The 23,322-nt window shown below is 38.3% G+C and overlaps 1 protein-coding gene across 5 annotated transcripts in view; it reads right to left on the reverse strand.

Annotated features, from left to right (window-relative positions):
- ARHGEF25 (Rho guanine nucleotide exchange factor 25) overlaps positions 1 to 23,322 on the reverse strand; it is a 1,549,554-nt gene that overhangs the window by 368,813 nt on the left and 1,157,419 nt on the right. For all 5 annotated transcript variants that reach the window (XM_044083599.1, XM_044083598.1, XM_044083600.1 and 2 more), the window contains one exon: positions 17,617 to 17,747. In XM_044083599.1, the coding sequence (XP_043939534.1) occupies positions 17,617 to 17,747 (131 nt within the window). The remainder of the gene's footprint in view (positions 1 to 17,616; positions 17,748 to 23,322) is intronic.

Below are 23,322 nucleotides of genomic sequence, written 5' to 3' on the forward strand. Positions count from 1 at the left end.
TGCTGGATTTTCCTTACACTGAGGTTTTGTGACCTCTGAGTTAGCATATTTAATTGTATACATACATACATATAAAACTGCAGCTCATTACCCCTGCTGCCTGTGGACAACTAGCCCTCTCCCGGCCAAATGGATAATTTGTTCCCCTTCACTAGGGTGGGAATCCACTTGAGGGAACATTAATCAGACAGGCATCAGAGGCAGTTTTTATATATTTTTTCTCTTTGGTCCTTGTTGCACCACTCAGATAGGTGCCGTTGAGGGGTGTGCAGTGGGCCATCCATGGAGGAAATCCCTTCATTTCTAAAGAGGGACTTCCCACCAAGTGGCCCTTCCTTTCCCTCTTGACCATGACCACTGGTTTCTCCAGTCACCACCAGGGAAACTGCACCACCCATTCTGCCCTCAAATGTATGTGAACCCCTCCCAGCCCTCCAGAAGTGTCAAAAGGACCATGTCCCTTTATTCTAACCCCTCCCTGCCTGGCTCCACTAATCAAACCCTGGCCAACTGGGTCATAGTAAGGGCTTCATCTCTCTCTGAACCACAGAATGAGGCTGCACACACACACACACACACACACATATATATATATATATATATATATATATATATATATATATATATATATATATACATATACATACACATACATATATATATATTTACACACACACACACACACACACACACACACACACACACACACACACACACACACACAAGGTAATGGGTCGGTATACTTCACTTTACATACAGGCATACTCACATATTTACAAACATTATGAAATGAGTATATATACACAATCAGATAATGAACCACTATACTACTAAACCTGATAAACGGTATGAATAAAAGTAACACAACTTATACAGAGTATAAACACAGTAAAACAATGAATTAATATGCTATAAGAAATTATATGGATTACTCAGATATATATATATAAAAGCAGAGGTTATACAGAGTACACAAACAGTACAAGTTAATATGCTATAAGAAATTATATGGGATTACTCAGATATGTATAAAAGTAGAATTTAAGAGTACACAAACAGTAAGGCAATGCTGTAAGAAATTATATGGATTACTCGGATATGAATAAAAGCAGAACTTATACAGGCTATATGTGTATATGTATATATAGACACTCAAGTAATGTGCCAACTGAAGTAATTCTGAAATATATTGCTTCCACATCATCTCTTTTTCCCCTTTATATCTGTACTCTGCCAAGGTTTTGTTTGGATTCAGCTTCCTTCTCAGTTGATGGATGTCGTGAGAAAGTACCGCCGTATAAAATCTTACCATAATTGTAGATTTCATTCTCTTCACTGTTATAGTATTCATAACATTAGGGATCCCCTGGCAGCCCAACATCCAGCCAGTATACCAAAACCTTAGTTTGCTTTAAAGGTACGCTGTATGTCACACATATGTTCCTGATGTAGCGTACAGCATAAAGGTGATGTTTGGATGTACCATCCTCAGAAATGAAAGCCCCAGTAGAAATTCCAGTCCAAGAAAAACCAAGAGGTAATCAGTACATCCAGAAGAGAAATGGACCAGGGGAAGGAGAGAGAGATTGAATACTGCAACAGTGAAGAGAAGGACATTTATCTTTATGGTAAGATTTTACACAACTGTACTATGTCCTTCCATTTCACTGTTGCAGTATTCATAATATTAGGGAGAGTTCTAAAGCTCAGGAAGTAACTTGGGAGTAGGAAGGACCAGCTGAGGTCTCTAGGAAGCCATGAAGGATGGCCCTAGCAAAACCAGCTCTAGCTCTGTAGATTTCATCCAATTTGTAGTGCTTGGTAAATGTATGCACAGAAGTCCAGGTAGCTGCCTCAAGAATAGAGTTAGTATCCAGACCCTTGAAAAAAGCACCTGAAGAAGCCACAGCCCTAATAGAATGAGCCTTAACATAATAAGGAAGGCACTTACCATGAAAAGAATAACAAAAACAAATAGCTTTTGAGATCCAAGAAGAAATAGTCTGCTTGGATACAGCTAATCCCACGGACCTGGGATGAAAGGAAACAAAGAGCTGATCAGATTTCCTAATAGTCTTAGTCTTATCCAAACAAAATCTGAGTTGTCTATGCACATCCAACATGTGGGGCACTTTCTCATTGGCATACTGTGGAGAAGGGAAAAATGTGGTCAGATGAATAGACTGATAAAGAGACAACTCATTCATCACCTTGGGCATAAAAGGATTAGTATTCAAGGACACCCTGTCTGTATGAAACACCAAAAAAGGAGGACAAGCCATAAGGGCTTGAAGCTCAGACACCCATCTGGCAGAAGTAAGGGGTAATAAAATAACTGTCTTCCAAGAGCAATGTTGCAAGAAGCTGAAGCTGTAGGCTCAAAAGGAGCCAAGGTCAATTTCTCCAAAACAAAATTATCATTCCAGGAAGGAGGAACAGGCTTCCTGGGTGGCCTAGTATGAAGAATGCCTTTAAGGAATTGTTTAGCTTCAAATCTAGAAGAGAAAGGAGGAGATAAAGGTAGACAAGCAGATATAGCTGATAAATGGGCCTTAACAGAAGAATAAGCCAACCCAGCATTGAGCAATTCAAATGTATAAGAGAGAACCAAAGGAGCATCCAGAGAAAGTGGATCCAGGTTATGAGAAAGACACCAAACAGAAAACCTCTTCCATTTGCACAAGTAGGATTTCCATTTGCATAAGTAGGATTTCCTAGTACTGGGCTTTCTGGCCTCCTACAGGACCTTAAGCATGTCCTCATAAGTGTCTATGTGGAATCAAAATCCTATCACCCACAGAGTCAGTTGAAGAGTGGACAAGTGGGGATTGATGAGAGATGCCTTGTCTTGTGTGAGTAGGCCTACCCTGTGAGGCAACTTGTGACGATTGCCCTTGGCTAAATGCAGAAGTGGGAACCAATGCTGTCTCGGCCAAAAGGAAGTCACCAACAAGATTTTGGGAGTGTTCTGTTGAATTCTGAACAGTACTTTTGGAATGAGGGCAAGGGGAGGGAAAACATAAAGAAACATCCCCTTCCAAAAAAAAAAAGAAAGGGCGTTCACCTTCCACACCAGAGGAACAGGAACTCTGGTACAAAATAGAGGAAGTTGTCTGTTCAGTGGGGAGGCAAAAAGATATACTTGAGGAGTACCCCACTTGTGAACAATGTCCAGAAACACATCCCTGTGAAGCATTCATTCATGCGATTGCGTTAAGGACCTGTTCAGCATGTCTGCCACAATGTTTTGGCTTGAGGGAATGTAAACTCCCTGAAAAGTCACTTGAGACTGGACAGAGCAAGACCCCATACCAGGAGTGCCAACCATCAAAGAAGGTAAGATCTTGTTCCCCCCTGTTTGTTTATATACCACATCACTGTGGTATTGTCTGTATATACCTTGAGAGTTCCTGGGGAGAAAACAGGATGAAAAGCCTGAAGAGCCAGCAGAAGGGCTCTCATTTTTTTGACATTGATGTGCTTCTTGTATTGAAGAGGAGATCCGATCCCCTGCACCTTTAGAGAACCAAAAGCTGCTCCCCGTCAAACGTCTAAAGCATCTGTGAACAGCTCCTGAGAGAGAAGGGGATGAAATGGAAGCCATGGATTTAGAGACAACTGCTATATCTACCAGTAGAGTTACTTCTTGAGACAAGGTAGAGGAAGAACTACAGATTCTAGGGGATGAGCATGCTGAAGCCAAAGTGACTTTGAGAACCTCTGAAACTTCCTCATGTGAAGTTTGGCCAGAGGGAGCATAGGGATGGTAGATGCCATGAAACCCAGAGCTCTCAGAAACTCCCAGGCTGTAAGGGAAGCCAGAGGAAGAAGAGTTTGAAAAAGGCAATGAGGGTCAAGTCCTTGGGAGGAGGGAGAGATGGCAGCAAAGGCATCATCTGAATCCTACAACCCAGAAAAACATGGTCCTGAGAAGGAGTCAGAGAAGACTTTTTGAAGTTTATTGTAAACCTCAAGCTCTGAAGAAGGAAGATGGCAAAATGAAGATTTTGCAACAGAATCTCTGCAGTGAATGCCTGAAACAGCAGGTCATCCAAGTAGGGAAATACTTGGACCCCTGAAGCCTGCAAAAAACAATTACAGGATCAAGGCATTTGGTGAATACCCTTGGAGCAATAGAAAGGCCAAAGCAGAGAACTGAAAATGCCAGGAAGCAACAGAGAAAGACAAACATTTCCTGAAAAGGGGATGGATCAGAATATGAAGGTAAGCAGCCCTAAGATCCAGACACACCATTTAAGCCCGAGGAAGCGAAAGGGGAAACAAAGTCTGAAGGGACAACATTTGAAAAATGTGCACCTTCAGAAAAGTATTCAGATAAGAGAGATCTAGAGTTGGTCTCCAAGTACCCTCATTTCTGGGTACTAGAAACATCATGGAGTAAAACCCCCTCCTCCTTTGGGACACAGGCACCTCTTGAATAGCACCCAGAGTCAAAAGGTCCTGAAGCACCTCTGGGAAAACTGAGAGTTTTTCCCGAGGGGGCAGAGGAATACCCATACAAATGGAAGGGATATCCACACATAAAATACCCCTGGTGAATAATGGAAAGAACCAAGGAATCCTGAGTAATCTGTAGTCAATCAGGGAGACAGAGGTGACGAGAAAGAGGAAAGTGGCTGGGAAGAACAAAACAGTCAGACAGCACCTTATCTGTAAAGGAAGATCTCTGAGGCCCTGAAGTCTGAGTAGCCTTAGCAGGAGAAGCCTGCTTGCCACCCTTTTTGCCCTTAGAAGGAAGGTGAGATTGCCTGTGATCAAAGGCTGGCTTATTGGGGTAGTTTCTCTGAAATTTAGGAACAGGAGAAACAAACATGTTTGAGCTCCTGCAAAGCCTTACCCTTATCCTGAAGGGACTTAAATCGGCAGCAGCTTCACCAAAAAGTGTTTATTATCAAGAGAGGCATCCATCAACTTAACCTTGATATCATCAGGCAAAGACTGAATCTGAAGCCAAGAATACTTCCTCATTACTGACCCAAAAGCAACAGCCCTAGAAGAAGCATCTGCTGCTTCATAACTACACTTGATGGAATGACGAGCTGCCTATGAGAAAGTCCCTAACAGGGAAAGAGCAGAAGTTTTACTGTCAAGAGTCTAGAAGATCAGAAATAACCTGACATGCCTGGGATAAGAGAGCCAACAAATACCTGGACATATAGGTCTGAAAATTAACAGCTCTAAAAGCCATGTTAGCAGAGGTGTACACCTTCTTGCCTGGCCTTTATATGGTTCTGCTGTCTTTATCAGAGGGCAGTAACTTAGGTGAAGGAAGCAATTAAAAGGGCTTGTCAGACACTACAGACACCACTGAGGGATCAGCAGCATACCATTTGTACAAACATTTATAGTCCTCAGGCACCCTGTAAAACCTATCAAATTTCTTGGGAGCAGGGAGTTGAGAGTCTGGAGCTTTAGAGGCATTGGAAAATGCATCCAAATAAGCAGCTAAACAGGAGGAACAGCAGAAGGTTTAGCTGCAGAAATTCATAGTACCTCTTATAAATATGACCTGAGCACAATCCCATTTAAAGAACTCCATCATCCTGGAGATTGTGTCCCTAAAAGAAATCTCTTCAAAGGGAGTGTCAGAACTAGTAGATTCCTTTTCCTCTGACCCATAGTCCAAAGGAGAAGGAATTTGAAAAGAGTGAGCAAGGGATTCCTCATCAGAATCCAACTCTTCTCAGAGGCATCCTGTTCCCTGAGTCTTTTATAGGGAGTAGAGGAGCAAGGGGAGGTGGAACAGAAACACCCTGTGGAGGTTTAAATGCCATCAAAGCATTAAACAAACCCCGAGTGAAGGCCTGCCAGTCACTATGTCGATCCTTAGATGCAGGAGAATTATGTTTAGTTTTTTTTTTTTCTTTAGTGGGATGTCTGCCTTATGAAACTTGGAAGGCTCTGACCCAGCATGGCATTAGTAGTAGGGACTTCTTCTCTGACTAAAATTTGAGGAACACCCCTTGGCCCCTCAGAAATGACCAACCATGGTTCCCCCTGAACGTCTGTAATGGATGTCTGCAAAGCCTCTTTGGATGTGTTTAAATTCGGATTCTCACCAGCCTCCAACCCAGTCGTGGCAGAAGAATCTGACAACAAAGCCGGGTAAACCTCAGGAGAAACATCTGGAAGAGGAGAAGAAAGTCTACTATGCAAAGTTTTAGGTACAAAAGCCTGACAGATAGAACAGGACATATAGTCATGCGTGGCACCAAGGCAAAACGGACACTGTTCATAGTAGTCTTTATGGAGAATCTGTTTCCCACACTGGCATTTATCCTTCTTGGTTGACATGAAACTTCACAAGCAACAAAAAGACAAGTAAAAAGGAACCCCAGCAGGGCACTTATCTGCAATGGCTCAGTGAAATCAGCAATGGAATGTAGACATTCAGACCAACGATCAAAAGATGGCATTCAGACTGGCGGCAAAGAAGTTCTGAGGATGGTACGTCCACACATCATCTTTATATGCCTTATGCTATGTGAGGAGCATACATGTGAAATACAGCATACCTTAAAGCAACCCAAGACTTTGGTGTACTAGCGAGACGTTGGGCTGCCCTAGGCAGGGGATCCCTAATGTTATGAATACTGCAACAGTGAAATGGAAAGACATCCAATAACATGCTCAAGGCTATATTCATCTCCATGGCACCGCTGACAGAGCAACTTCTCAGGTTCAGATTCCATTTAGGATGTTTTTCTCACACTTTGGTATGCTTTTGTTACACAACTGAGAATATCACGCTCCTCTATGATAGTAATGGATAATTACCCAACAACAAGGCTATGGGTGATGGAACAAAGCATGTTTATGAATATATATGCCTAAGCTGCTTGAGAAGAGCTGATACTGTGCTACAAAGTTTTACAAGTGCCATAGGTTTTAGTCCCAGAAGAAACAATTTTTTCTGTGTTGTATTTACATGCATTCCATAAACATATATGCTCTCTTAGGTGATTGTGAGGGAGCATATTATTAAATCGTGAGCAGTTTTATTGCATCCTTTTGGTAAAATTTGGCTTGTATAAATGTTACACTGAATGACGTGCTCATTAGTCATATGCCATTATGGTAGCCCATTCCCAAGGCCAAATCTAAGAGTTTAAGACTAGGATGGGATTAGGATTAAGGGACAGAGTTAGGATTAAGTTTATGTTTAAGGCTAGGATTATGGGGTGTATGGGTTGTTGTGTTCTGTATGCAGCGATGTGGGGCTTTGCATTCCACAAGAAATGCTGTGGATAATTATATGTATCATTTTATTCTGTACACTTCTGCAGGTAAGAGGAAAAGTGGAAGGCCTAAAATAAGGTTTATGGATGTGGTGAGACAGGACATGCAGATGGCTGGTGTGACAGAGCAAGATGCAGAGGACAGAAAGAAATGGAAACAGATGACCCGCTGTGGCAATCCCTATTATCACTTATGACATAGGCAATCAAACATTTATATAAATGAAAACAAACCATATTGACATAGTCCCAGCTGCAAGTATTTTACATCACAAATTGTACTGACATAATTATAGCTGCAAATATTAAATTTCACTTATAATCTACCCAATCATTGTCAGTCAAACATTATATTGCTCATTCAAATCCTGTTGTCTGTTTAACCTCATTCCTTTTCTGTATGTATTGTTCCCACAGTTTCCATTTTATACTATGTAATTTGCTCCTATCCTTTTCTAAAGGTCCCAGTTCCAGTTGTTTTACTTCTATTATTATATTCACTGCTTTTAATACATTTGGTTTAGACTTTGATTTCCATTTGTAGTAACTGCTTTTTTGGCAGCCACCATAATTAGTCTTAGCAAGGCCTTACTATGTTCAAGCAGTTCCAATTCTGTATCAAAGCTCAGAAACATCATTTCTCTAGTTAAACCAATTTGCTCATCCAGTATCTCTGATACAGTAGTCTGCAGGGAATCTTTAAAGTCTGCCAACTCATTACACTATAATAAGTTCCCAATTACCTCTTTCTTTCCCATCACACTTCCAACATTTGCTGTCTACCTGAGGAAAAATTCTCCAGAGTCTACATGGGGTATAAAATATCTATGTAAATATTTCCAAGCAACGTCCCTAAATCTTCTAGATGTTGTTGCATATTTGGGAGACAAATGTATATCCCCCACTTGTTTCTTTGTGAATTGCTTATCTAATCTCAACCAAATGTATTAAAAGCAGCACTGCCTCCAACCTGGCAGACCTCACTGCTTCAACCCAAGACACCTTCAACCTAATAGAAAAACGGTTCTCAAGTCGACAACTAGTTCTCAACCCCAACAAAACAAAACTACTTACTTTCTCACCCACTAACAAGACTCTTCCCCCCACCTTCTCTATTACATCCTCCAATGGAATCACTATATCACCAGAAGCTCACACAAAGCTATTAGGTGTTACCATTGATAACTCCCTTAAATTTGACACCCATTTCAATCTTACCATCAAAACCGTCAATAAAAAGCTTGGCTCTCTATAAAGTAAAACACTTTCTCACTCCTCACGCTAAAATTACAATTGCCAGCACACACCTACTATCAACTCTTTTCTATGCCTCCCCCCTTTTTACAAACCTAAACAAGATAACCCTTAACAAACTTGCTTCTTGTTACAATCACATAGCTAGATTTGCCACAAGTTCCACCTTTAGAACGCACCACTGCACTAACTTGAAGCAACTAGGGTGGTTAGAGTTTTCCAGCCAACTCCATTTCAACCAACTCAAAACGGCTCACCAGATACTGTATCACCCAGAGAAAACACCAGCTCTGAAAAACATCATTAACCCCTATATTAACCTGCAATCTTTACGCTCCTCCAATAAGATCTTAGCTCATACTACCAAAGCCAATAATTCTGCTGGGGATTCTCTATTCTCAAACTTTGTAGGTAAAATGTGGAACTCCCTACCGACCATGCTCACCTCAGAACCCTCACTCCTACAATTCAAAAAAAAGCTTAAACCCCATCTCAATACTCTCTGGCAATGTCCCTGTTCCAAACCTGATTAACCACTATCATTTACCCTTCTCTTACCTCACTATCCTTAACCGCTTTTTAACAAGGCGCCTCACTTTTGTAACTGACCTATGTTTTTTTTTTTTTATATGCTGCTGTTTTTTTTTTTTTTCCCAAGATGTGATGTATCTTTATATTGTATTTAGAACTCAACTATCTTCCTTTTTTTGCATTAACAATGTTCATATGTCTGTTATGTACTTGGAGCTTTTCTCCCCGGGCCTCCGCTGAAAATGGACATGTATCCAGTCGGACTCTCCCGGTTAACAAATGTAAAATAAATAAATAAAATAAATAAATAAATAAATCTCTCTTTCCAGTCTTTTCTAACCTGCTCTGACTGATTCTTATAATTGTCAAACAATATTTTGTATGCTCTACTAATTATTCATTTTTTTAACAGCAGCTTCTCTTCCAGATTCTACAAAAAACTCTATCAGTGATGTATTTTGCTTAGGGATCCCCTTATTTCTTTCTCTTTACCTATACTCGGATATTAATCCTAAATATGAATGATGGTCTCTAACCTGCAGTTCAAATAAATTCTTGGCATCTTCCCATTCTATCCTCTTTCCCTCTCTAGTTATTTGCTCCCAATATCTTGGTTCCTTTGCCAGTTGTCTCCAATAAATTACAGCTCCCTCTTCCCTATTGTCTGTATCCCTAGTTGCAGTCATCCCTAATGGCAGAAACTCCTTTCTCCATTCTCATGCTGGCTTAGATCTTAGAATATTTTCTGCTACTTCACGAATATAATATTCTCTAAGATTATTGTTATTCTCCTTAAAGGTCTGCATCCAAAATCCCAGTATCTCCTTGTTTCTTGAGTGCCCCCCTGTTTCATCATCATCAAATTCCATTTTGAATTATAGGTTTCTGCTTGTGCTATGTATAGGAGCCTTAAGTATATAGCTCTGAAATACCCCTTCAAATTGGGCAATCCCAATCTGCCTTGTTCTATTGGAAGAATCGTCTTCCCCTCCCAGATAAAAATCTTCATCTCTTTATTAATTGCTATCCATAAATTCTCCCCCGGTTGATAAAAATATGCCTGAACTGTGTACAAGACTACATGGTCTAAAACATTTCAATTGCTTATATCTTACTATCCATATAACAGAGCTTCCATTTTTTCAATTTTTTTTGTATTATCTTTTATTTAGCTTCTTCCCACATACCTTTAGCTGCCATACCAGAATCACTTTAATCCATACTCCTAAACACTTCATTTTATCATGTTCCTATAAACATGGATATTGTTCAACCAATTCGTGTGTGGGTACATAATTTACCACTACTGCCTTTGTTTTAACTTCATTCATTTTGTATCCTGAAAAGATTGGAAACTGTTTCAAAATGTTTCACTACACTGTAATGTCCTTTTCAGGTTTTATCAGGAATAAAACAATATCATCTGCAAACAGAGCTAGCATTTCTTGGCTACATTAGCAATTATAAACTATATGCTTGAATTTTTGAGACCCTTATTTTCTTTGCCAGTGGTTCTTAATATAATGTAAATAGCAAAGGTGTAACAGGACATTCCTGCCTGTGTCCTCTGCTCAAGCAGAAATTATCAGAGAGGAACCCACCCACTTTAATGTTCAACTCTGATTCCTCATATATCCTCCTAATCAACCTTATAATTTTATCAGGAAATGCAAATGCTTTGATTGCCCTGTTCATAAAGTCCCAGCTTACTCTTTCAAATGCTTTCACTGTACCAAGACCCACCAACAACAATGGTACTTTCGTACATTCTGCTTCCCTCTGCTTCATCAGTGCTCTGTTAATGTTGTCAAATGTTTGCCTCCCCTCCACAAAACCACACTGATCCATATTTATCACTTTTGGAATCACTTTTGCCATTCTTTTATTCATTATAGATGTAAACACTTTATAATCATAGTTTAGTATTGAAATGGGCATGTATGAAGCTGGATCTGATGGATCTTTACCCTCTTTAGTTATTACAGCTATCACCACTTTCTTTCAGGATGTTGGTACTTTCCTCCTCTTAAAATACTGTTAAACAAAACCTTCCAGATCCTTATAATTTTTTCCCTCCTAGCTCCCAAATTTTTACAGGAATTCAATCTATTCTTGGGGAATTTCCTGTAGATTGGTTATACATTACCATTTTTATTTCATCTCCTCCTATCCTGTTAGTAATTCAGCCTCATCTACCTCTAACCTTGGCATATTTAATTCTTCCATAAACATCTCAATTTGTACCTTTTCTTGATTTCCATATTTATCTGCTTTACATAGACTTTCATAGAATTTCCAAAATATTTCTAATATTTCTACAAGATCTCTGTTAACTTCCTTGTTATAGGCTCCCTAAGCTTGGTGACAGCCCTTTCTAGTTTCTGTTGCCTGAGTCATTGTGCTAAAAGGTTTCTGTGCTCTAGAGGTATCATCAAACAACAGTTGCTTAACAGCAATCTTTCTAAACTCATGCATATTATTGAGGTAACCCCTTATTTTCCATGTAACATTCTGCACTTGCTCCTCTTCTTTTTCTGTGGGATTCCCCCTATTTTCCAATAATTTAACATTTGTCAGTCCCTCTAAATAATTACTGTTACTTCTTAATCATATATCCCTTTCTTTTATTTCCATCCTATTTTTAAACAACAGTTTAATTTTATCTTACTCCCTAGCTATATTTTCTGAAGAAATTTCTATCTTCTCTAATAGCTCCTGAATAATTTCCACTACCCATTCTTTAAATTCCTCTCTTTTCCACAGATAGGTAGGAAGCACCAGTGTCTCATTTTAATTTCATTACCCTGTGTTTTTATTTTAGTTATTATTGGTGCATGATCTGAAATAGTTATTGGGTGCATATTGAGACCTTCAATTAAATGCACACGTTCCTAGGAAATATAAATTCTGTCTAGCCTAGCCCAATTTTGTACCTTGGGGAATAATGTATAAATTCACTCCAAACTCCTAGTGCTGAATTCACATCTTCCATGCCAAATATTTTCATAAATTTGTTCTTAAATCTGACCTCCTTTGTTATATTTTCCCCTCTGGGTCCCCAGACACACCTTCACTGTTGCAAATCAAATTCCAGTAATATTACTTGCTGGCAGCTGATTATTTCTCTCAGAAATTTCTTAAGCTCCATTATAGCAGTTTTAGATGAAATATAAATACATGCCAGTGTAATTCTCCTCTCTTGTCATTAGCCCCTTAGTACTACAAGTCTACCATTATTATCTTTTTTATCCTGTTCTATCACTACTGGAGCTCCTTTTGCAATATAAGTACTCCTCTTTTCCTTTGCCTTAGGTATTCTGCTGAATAACCATCTGGGAAACCTTTCATTATCTAATTCACATGTTCACTTCTTTCCAAGTCTGTCTCCTGTAGCATTTATAATTGCACTCTACATTTTTTTAATATAGTTCACTATTCTTTCTTTTTTGTATTATCAGTGAGACCATTGACAAGTTCCAGCTTTTATACTGCATGCATACACTGTTTTGCAGGTTGATGTTTTATACAGCTGTTTCTTGTAATATCCATTTCAACTTATACCACATCTTACAAAGCTTTTTGTATTGAAACCCCTCAAACAAAAAAAACACACTTCCCAATAATGAAAGAGCTATAAAGATAAGACAAAACCAGACAGCACTTAGTAGAACCACAGGCTGTATCATGCATCTTAGCATGAATAACCTTCCTATTAATTTAATAACACACAAAACTATGTACATCTTCAAATGTTGAAGTTTTACCCTCCTAATAGAAACAAATGTTCCAAACTGACAGCCACACTCATAGACTTGGGTTAACATAAAAGAAAGGTTAAAAGCCAAGTAAAAGTAATTCGAAATCATAAAAATAAAAAATGAAAGTCCAACCACTGCAGTAAAGCTCCAACACTTTAATAAAAACAGGAAAAAATATGAGCGCTTTTGTCTCAAGAAATAAGACTTCATCAGATAAATAGAAAACCAGTCCACATCTCTTTTTATATATGCCACCAAATTAATTACTTCATTGCTCAAAAACACCTCCCCCTTAGCCCTGTGGTTACCATGATCAAACACACTGTACATTGTTGATTAGAAATATTTACATATACATATTAATGTTAACCATCATGTAGTGACATTTTTCATAGATGTATAAAATTTAACCCCTCCTTATTTCTTTGTTTTCAAATAAAACAATTTCACACAATGAGTGCTTTGTTTTTCAGTACTGGTTTGACAGACAAGCATTCACTGAAACCCCAAAAGGAATTAGCATTCAGCCTAAGCTGCTATCCTAACTCTTTGTTTATTAAAGTGGTTTTCCAATCTCCTCCCCTGGGATTCTTCATGACTATCTCCATAATACCAAACTAAAACCCCTTCAAATTACAACACACCATGGAATGCTTAAACAAAGCACTACTTTCTTTTTTTATTTTTGATGCCATAAAGATGTCCTTTCATCCTATCCTTTAAAGTTCTCTCCGTCTTCCTGACATAAAATGTTGGACAACCCCCACATTTTGGCCAGATACACCAAACAACTAGAACTACAATTTCCCTTTGTGAATTAGATTTTGCTTCCTAGTCCATTTTCTAACGTAACCCAATTTGTCCTAATAATCCATGAACATTGTTTGCACATTGAACAAAGGACCATTCCAGTCGCTCCTCTTGTATATTTTAAAGTGTCTTTCTAACATTTCTTTAAAGGTCCTACCAGTTTTAAATGGCACAGTGGATCTTTCTCCAACCATCTCAAACATCCATGTTCACCTTGAAAATACTCCAGTTGTTGTTGAGAATTTTACAAAGAGATTTTGTATGTTTATTGTATTCCAGAACCAAGGTTATCCTTGCTAAGAGGCATGGTGTAGCCTGTGCTTCTAAGTGCTGTCTGATTTTGTATTATCTTTATAGCTCTCTCAGCTAGGAAAACACTTGAATGCTTTTAGAGAACATAATCTCCTAGCCATTTCTCTTTATCAGATTGTCTCCTAGAGACACGAGAATCAGATACAAAATTGCTAAGCATACATTTATTTACTAGAAAAATGACTTATAATATTTAATATTCTTTTTCATTTAGTTGCTTTTTCTAAAAACTTGTTACTAGATCAAACTAAGGCCCTTAATCTAGTCATTCCCCTATGCAAGAATGAGAAAACGCACACTAATTTTTCTTTTCTCAAGCTCTTTTTACCAAATTTTTCTTCTTTTTTTTTTTTTTTTACATTACAATGCCTACATTTCTTAAAACTGAACAAGGAGAAAGAGAGAAGAAGGGAGAAAGGGAAAAAAACAGGAGCACCTATTTATATTAGTATCCCAGTTATCACTTAAAATGACTGAGAAAACATTTCTTTATAGCACGCCAAAAATCATGCACTATTAAAATAGTACCATTAAGAAAAAAATGTTTTACTTAGTTAATTTTCTCCCTCCTCTTCCCATCTCCTAAGTATTTTTCTGAACATTAATGACATGAAGTATGTCATATGCTTTAGAGTCCCCTACAAGTTTAACAAAGTCCAGAAAAGTCCAGTATTTCCAGAACTGCTTGTTTCTGTCATATTTCACAAATATAATGCTTGTATTTAATCCCACATTCTTCAATTTTTGAAGTCTCTGGTTTTATTCCTGTTCATCTCCATCTCCCAAATCCCGTCTCTGCTTCAGTTCCAATGTACTCTCGATTCTTCTAGTTGATTATTATGTTTTTTCCTTCTCTCAAACATTTTCTGTGTTCTTTATTGCCAGACGAACAAGAAGCAGAATCTCCTTCTGTTTCACAGCTCACTTTTTCTTAGACAAACTTTTGTATTTCCTCCTTAGCATACACTTCAACAAAACATTATTTTGTCCATCCAGGGAAAATATTTTGAAGATAGCTGGGTACAGTAGTTTGAATCTCATGCCTGTTTCTTGACATTCCCTGAATAATGGAATAAATTTACTCTACCTCTGCCTGGTGCATAATGAATAGTTATTCTCCACAATACTCTGCTGTCTCCCACTTTTAGTACTTTGTCTTTCTGCCACAGTTTTGTCAGAATCATCTCCTTCTGCTGGTAAGATTGCATCTTTGCCATTAAAGGTCTAGGTTGTTTTCTCAGAGCCAAGTTTGGTGCATACAAATGATGTGCCCTTTCTTTGTGCTATCATAAAATTAATACAGTCTGTTCCTTCCAGATTTTCTGGTACAGCAATAATCTCAGGTTTTACCTACATGCACTGTCCTCTAATTCCATTATTTTTTTTAAATCTCTCATCTTGTGCAGTCTCATACTCAGCCAGCCTTTTCTGCATTTCAATAACTGAATTTTGCTGTTTTATCAGCTCATCTGAATATCTGTTTAAAGCTTCTTCCATTTTTTACAGCCTTTTGTTGTTTGAATTGATATACTCCATCAGTGTTTTGTTTATTTTAATCAGGTCTGTGTATGGTTGTCTTATACTTTCCTCTTGGTTACTGAAAGTCATTTCTGAAGCTTGCACTGCTTTTTGTTGAACAGCTGCAGTACCATTCTAAGTTAGTGTTTTTCCTCAACTTTTGTAGCTGATTTTTCTTCAGGTCCTCTGTATTTTTTTCCTGGCATCCAGACATTGCACTTACTATCCAGTTACTGAATTTTACCCAGAAATATAGAGCCACTGGCTTTCTCTGCTAAGTTTCTGTTTTCACACTGGAAGAGTTAGAATTAAGCTGTTACTCAATGTGCAGCCATATTGGAAACCCCCACTTGGGCACTGTTGACAAACTCAAGAGGTTAGGTATAAACCCTAATGTCACCCAGTGGATGGCCAGCTGGCTCACAGACAGAATCCAGCAAGTTTGAATTTGGGAGCCCACTTCTACACAGAGGTCAATCACAAGTGGAATCCCTCAGGGATCTGTCCTGGTACTGTTCCTTTTTGGCATCTATTTCTCTGAAGTTAAGGCCAACGTCAAAGGTCTCTGAATACCAAATTTGCAGATGATTGCAAATTAGGACCAGTCACAGAATTTTTCACTGACACCAACGTTCACCAGGAAGGACTGAAACAGGCAAATAACTTGAGTCAGAACCATGGACTAAAACTAAATGCCAAGAAATGAGTAGTAGCATCCTTTGGGAAGTCATACAGTCCAGGTTACTATCATATTGACAACACAACCCTAAGAGTTGAGCAAGTAGTCGGGGACTTGGAGACACACACAGACAATAATCTAGCCTTTGACCTTCATGTGTCTACATTAATGAGAAAATCATTCTATGTTGTTCGTTCGATGTTGTGCAACTTATAAATAAAAGTATGGCATCTAGGTCCAAGGAGGTCATTGTCCCAACGTATTTGGCATTCATCAGACCTATCTTTGAGTATAATGCTCACTTTGGCACATACTTAACATGGTGCATCCAAAGATTTGAACATCCGCAGAGGTTCCTTGCTAAAAAAACGCAGGTTGTAATTAAAATGTCCTATTCAGACTGCCTCAAAGTCTTATTCCTGTATTTTGTCTTCTACAGGCTTTTGAAGGGAGATCTATACCTGACATGCAAGGCATTACTGAACCCCACCCTGATGGAACTCCTGTACATCTGCAAAACAAGCTGGACCAGAATTGCCCTTACTAAAGACTTAAACCATGCCTATGATATAAATAGAAGCTGCTGGAGTGACAAGTATTAATCCAAGAGACTACCCTTTTCTGGAACAGGCTTCCCATCCATGTGAAACAGAGTTCCTCCCTAACCCAATTTAAGTGCAACTTGGACAACTGGATGGGAATATGAAATTAATTTCTGGTTTGGCACGTCTCTAATGGACACAGGCAGCTTATAAATGTTTCATCTCCCAGGGCCCTGCTTGTAAATGTTTCATCTCTCAAGCACATGTTTACACTTATTAAGGGTGCTAGAACTTGTCAAAGATTTGGGATGCATGGTTAGTCTTAAAAGGCCTCGGTGTTCATTAGCCTAGTATACACATATGAACCTAGGCCAGCTGCATAGATTAGACACTGTACTGCAGTTTGCAGAAATCCTTTTTTTTTTCCTTCACTTGAAGAGCTGAGGGGGTGGGGCTGTAGTATGTGAGATCAGCACAGGGTGCTAGTTGAGCCAGCTATGCCTCTGACTGTATATAACAGCACTTTTAAGAGTTGAATGGTGCATAACATAGACATTTGCAATCAAGAGGTCTTTTTGTTATGAACACTGCCTTCTACTTTTACATCCTCAAAGTAAATAAGAAATATAGCAGGACTAACACAAGGATAATCAGTAGCTAGAAAAACTATAACACCTATTTCAGTCTGTGTCTTCCACAGCATTGAGCTAATATGCTTGCTGCAGGAAATAACTGGATTTATGGTGACAGCAAGCCTCAGGCCAAACGCTGCAGGATCACGTGGGCATACTATAGTACACCAAGTAAAACAAAACAGTATTTACACTATGCAAGTTGAACCAGATGAATAACTGAGTGGAATAGTATATTCTTAGGTTAGACATTTTGCATTTTTTATAGTAGCTATGTCATAAATGGTAATAAAAACGAAGTGCCAGAGATGACTCACTTACATACTCTTTTCTAAGGCACTCTTCCTTTCTTCTTCACTATCTATTGTCAAAGATGACTGGCTGGAGAGCTCATCCTGGGGAGCAGCAGTGGTATCATCTTGGTCCTCCATTAGATACGACACAAGTTGATCCTGTAAGGGAATAACTTCTTTGGTTATTCTAATTTACATTTGTATCCCTAGCATGTGATCTTTTAGGCTACATGTTTCCAAGACTGCACTGCAAAAAAAAAGGTCCCAGAGCAACTATGCAACTGAAGTCATACACTTTTCAAATGCAATACTATATGTGGTCCCTGCTAGTCCCACCTTCAGAGCTACCAGCTGCCTCACACAGACATTACATCAAAAGCTGATACACGTTTATTTCCTAGCATTCAGTGCAGTTTTAGTAGTAGCTACCATACAACCATTACTTGTCCTTATTGTTTTCAGTGTGAGCACAATGTTGAAAGTTCTGAGACTCACTTTGTGAAGACCTGCCTCACTCCCCACTCCTCCCAGTGTTTCTTTCTGCATTAGGCATGTCAAAATGCCAGCTTCATCACAACCAGCTCTTGTAAGAGGAGTTTGAAGGGACTATTATGTAGAGATCACTGAAAAGTGAATAGGTCAAAGTGCATTCTACATATCTCCAAGTCCTTGTCTTCGGTCAGCTAGTAATTCATGAGGGTGAAAAGGCATCCTATCCCAGGAGGAGTGTCTAACTGTACTAAAAGATAAAGAGGAAAAAAAAAAATTAACAAATCAAAGTGAGATCTGCTTGCAGAAAAATTGTATAATCTTTGCAGTCAAGCAAACTCTGCTGTTGCTGCAAAAATAAGGCCCAGAAAGTACAGAATGCTATTTACAGAGCTAATTCTGATGCCCAGATGGGTAGTTATTATTCTTAGTGCCACTGCCATATATTTCTGAAATCTGAACTCTAAACTAAAAAAAAAATGCATGTTTATATTCCACAAAAATTGCTTAAGAAACATTAATAAATTTGCTTTAAAAACCAGCCATCACTAAACATACACAATGTATAGAGAACAGTAGGCATTCTACACAGTTCTGGAAATAGCTCTGCCACATGACAAACAGGAAAAAACTAAATGCTAGAAGTTCATAAATACCTTGAAAAATCACAGAGATGCGATGATAACTGACATATGATTGATAAGATGCAATGTAGACATTGTTTTTCTTCCACAGAGATGAATACATACACATTCAACATCTAAGAAAGTTGTACTAGTCAATATGGTGATAGAGTTCATGAATGCATACAATAGACAGACACAGCAATTCTTTTGGTGGGTTGGAAGAGACAGGCTGAGAGCTATGCTAATGCACTGTATCAGAATACTGGAATAAACACCACAAATGTGGACCTTATCTGATGTCAGGAGTTAATGGTTTCTCAGGTAATCATATGTGAGCTAAATTAAGTTTCTATGGCAACTAAGGACAGCCTACAGGGGGCGCTAGCCGAATCCTGAAGGGTATAACAGCAGCAGACAGTAGCAGCTGATGAGTCCTCACACAAGCCTTCTCGGAGAATATATATCTAGAAGTCACCTGAGGACAAGGAAGAGGCTCTCAGCATGTGCACCTTTAGGCAACTAAGAAACAGGACACAAGATATTTGTTTTTAATCAATTAAGGGTAAAAATAATTACAAATGAAATTGTTTTAACAAGAAAGGTTAAAAAAACAGTTTAGCAATGGATTACATTATCAACCTATCTGAGGTTGTAATGGGGAGGGAGATGCCTCAGGAGAGAATTAGTTCTGTTTTTTTTTTTTTTTTTTACAAGATTCATCCATGGGAAAAACAAGGAAAAGAACTGGTAAAGAAAAGACAAAAGATAACTGTTGTCTTTATTGGAAAGGTTAAGTTGCAACAATATATGTAATGCTACAGGAAGCAAGGTACATTGCTTACATCTTTTGGGATTTACTTTTACCACTACAGCACTGTGTACACAGCAGTATAAACAGCCAGTCAGGAAAGCTACAAATACTACCAACAGGCCACTCAGCAATGTGGGGTGCATGTCACACAGTTAATTCACTTAAAGAACTGGAAGCCCAGGCAAGATCTTATTCCTCACAATTAGATTAACCACCGTTTTCAGCAATCTCTGATTTCACAGAATGTCATAATATTTCCTTATATTTCTTAATCTGTTCCTCATAAAGTTCTAGTTTTCTGGCAAATTTGCTGAGGATTCCATTCATTAAATAATGAAAGACATTTGGGGTTTGGACATGCATAGATGTATATTAAGCTTATACAAAACATATTACTATTTTAGCAGCTTTCTAAGTATGTAAGAGGAACACTGAAGCTCTGTTCATGACTCTGGGCCTTTGCCCCCTTCTCCTTATATTTTGTCCCTCATTCTTGTGCTACGAGGTTGAGCTATGGACCACAGTAAGTAATAGAGAGAGGAGGGGGTGGAGACATAGACAGGGAAATGATACATGCACAGAGTCGTAATGTAACAATAAATTCAGAGAGACTGTGTAGGACATGCCTAGTAGTAGCCAACCAGAAATACATGTCACCGAGGTGAAGTGTACTTTTGTGCAAGAAATTGTGCGGCTGTAGTGCAGTTGTGAAATGAGCAGCTGAATGAAGGTAGACACCTCACGTCTGCTACACCAAACCCACAAAACACTGAAATCCCAACTCAACACAGAAATATCCTGTTAAGTTTGGGGAAGTTGGTCCATTGCATCTCTCATGAAAAGGACTGTGTCTCTTCCACTCCCAAACTTTTATCATCACTACCAGGGTCGAAGAAAGTTAGACAGAAGGGAAATATTTTTGTGGCATTTTTGGTAATATTGCCATATTGAACTAAAATAACAAATCTTACATGATTCAAGCTTACATCCTTAACATACTTTGAAATCTCTTCCACTTGGATAATTTTGTAGGGTCTGATGCTTAACTCATTGGGCAGACTTCCAAGAAGAAGCAGTAAATATTGTTCCTACATTTTTGTCTAGAGGTTATGATCATAATAATATAAAGGATGCATAGTGGAAAGTTTTTACAATAGATAAACTGGAGACCAGTAAACACGGTACCATCTATAATACCTTGGTTACTAAGAACTATTCAGTGATTTATTCTATAAATTATGTTTTACAAGATGATTTATTATTCAGAGCAATTGAAACAGATCATTAGGAAAACATGAAATATAGTGATTGAGAATGTAAAGTTAAATGGCTTCTGAAAATGCTTATAATTTCTTATAAGAAGGGAAAATACTTCATATGAATTGGTACACAGCTTTAGCATACCAGCTATTAACATTTGTAATGAATTAGTAAACAGGGCTACTTACCCCTGAGGGAATTGTATTATTTGCAAACATTTGATTGCTGAAATCATTGAGATTAATGGAGAGATATTTCAAACAGTAGGGAAGTTTAGTTGTGACTCAGAAATAGTTGTTTATGCCCTGAGATGCCCTTGCAATTTAACATATAAAAGAAAAACTAAAAAGAATTTTAAAAGGAGAGTTCAAGAACATCTCAGGGGCATAATTAATTATTAGAATTATAGTCCTGTTGCAGCGCATTTTAATGAGATACAGAATGGTGAGATTTGTGGCTTGACTGCTACTAAATTATGGCAGATAAGGAATAATGATTCTTTTAGAAAGGAAAGCATTGTTAATTATGAAATTTCATATCATGAGAATTACGGGACTTGATATTGATTTGAATTGGAAGCCTTTGATTTATTCTGTTTTACTCTTCATCAATTTGTTAAGTATTGTTAATTGCTTAAATGATGTTCTCTTTTATAAGTTCCTCATTTCCTATTGTTTGTGAGCCCTGGAAGGTTTGCAATGACCAAGCTAATAGGTGGTGTGTGAAAAAGCCCTACTGCTATGTAAGTTGTCATTATTAATGCTCTACATATTTTACTGCAAGATTAGTTTGTCTTTTGCAGCAGCTAGTGGCAGACTTGAATATCACTAATTAGAGTAACTGTCCTCATTGTCTGATACCCATAAGTGATGCTCTTTCAGCGTAATACGTTTTTGTGAAAAAAAAAGCTTCCTTACTTAACTCAGTCTAACAACTTCACACAGTTCTGTTTCCATTGTGAAATTTCTAACTTCTGTTAGCACTGTTTTCACAATTTCTGAAGGGGCAACTCGTCTTGTTTCCATCTGGAGAGAAATAAAATATGATGGTTGCTCTTCGTAGTTAAATTGAATACTATGTACCAAGTGTTTTGCTGGCTTATCAATCACATGCTAAGTGGGGGATAATTAAAAAAATATGCTGCATAACACAGAAGTGAGCTGTGATATGCACTGGAATATGAATGCATGCAGACAAATGTATGCAGATATGCAAATGAAGGTGCATCCTGAAATGAGGCATTACATGATATGTAAATGTAAACATGCAAAGCATGTGATGATTTAGAGTTATACCTGGCAGATCCTGAGAATTCCACAAAAGGCCAGTGTATTTGTGGAATATCTGCACTGCAGACAGTGGTAATGCTGCACAGTTGCATCATCTCATGCTTGACGTCCCCAGCTGTCATCCAACAGCATGACATATTGGAACTACAGGCAGCAGCTATCCTACCATAGTTAGACCAAACAGTTGACAGCTGACTGGTTCCATGTTGATGCAGACATTGTAAGGAGCCTGGTAGTCATGTGAAAGCTGCATGTGACATTCTTGGGACTGCATGGTCTTCCTGACAATTCTACCTACCAGGACCTTTTAGGTGCCAAATGGATATAGATTAGGTAGCATGTCCTTCTGTCATGTCTAGTTGATACCTACAGTGGGATGATGTGAGGAGCTAATATGTATAGCGGACATAGTAATGTAAAGTTTTGTCACTGTACTGTACAACTGTGTTCCAGCTACCTGCAGGTCTGTCTCTAATAAAAAGCTGATTTTAGAGTGAGGTAATATGGGGAACTCATGTGTGTTTAGCTGGCAGAAATCCATTTCAGGGTACCAGTATACTTCATTATATATCACTGTGTGTTTCAGGGTAATATCATTGTGCAGTTAGGCATATTTATAACCAGGGGCACTTTTCTGCCTATCTACTGGACAACATGGTAAAGCATGTATGTGTAGGAGTTTACATTGTGCATGTTGTGCTGATCAAATTCTCTTCCCACTGTCACAGTTCATATTTTCCTTACAAAACAGGTCATTTTCTCACCTCTTAAGAAATGCCTTATGACCACCTCCTGCATTTTAAATTGCATTAGTGTTTTTGACCCTACTGCATTTTCAAGAAATGTATTTTAATAATTTACCACTTTTGTGAAAAGTTCTTGTCACCTCTTCCAAATGCTATGTAACTTCAAAGTGCATATTCCTGTTCATATTCATCTCGCTCTCTCCCCCCCCCTCCCTTTTTTCTGAAATATTTTGCTCACTTAGACTTATGGATTCCTTTAACATACATAAACAACACTTTGCCGTATCCCTTCTCTGTCAGCTTTGTTTAAGACCACACTAATTTAAGTGTTTCAGTCTTTCTTTAAATGACTTCTGATACAGAAGGCACACCGTTTTTATCCTCTTCTCAAGTGCTTTTATCCTGTCAATGTAACCACATAAATATGGCTTAGAATGTGCTGATAAATACATTAAATAGGTTTTAACAACTATTTAGAAAAAGGGTTAACATTTTTTTTGTTTTCGACTAGCG

This window comes from Protopterus annectens, chromosome 9.part0 (assembly GCF_019279795.1).
Source record: "Protopterus annectens isolate FY-2018-M chromosome 9.part0, PAN1.0, whole genome shotgun sequence".
NCBI lineage: Eukaryota > Metazoa > Chordata > Ceratodontiformes > Protopteridae > Protopterus > Protopterus annectens.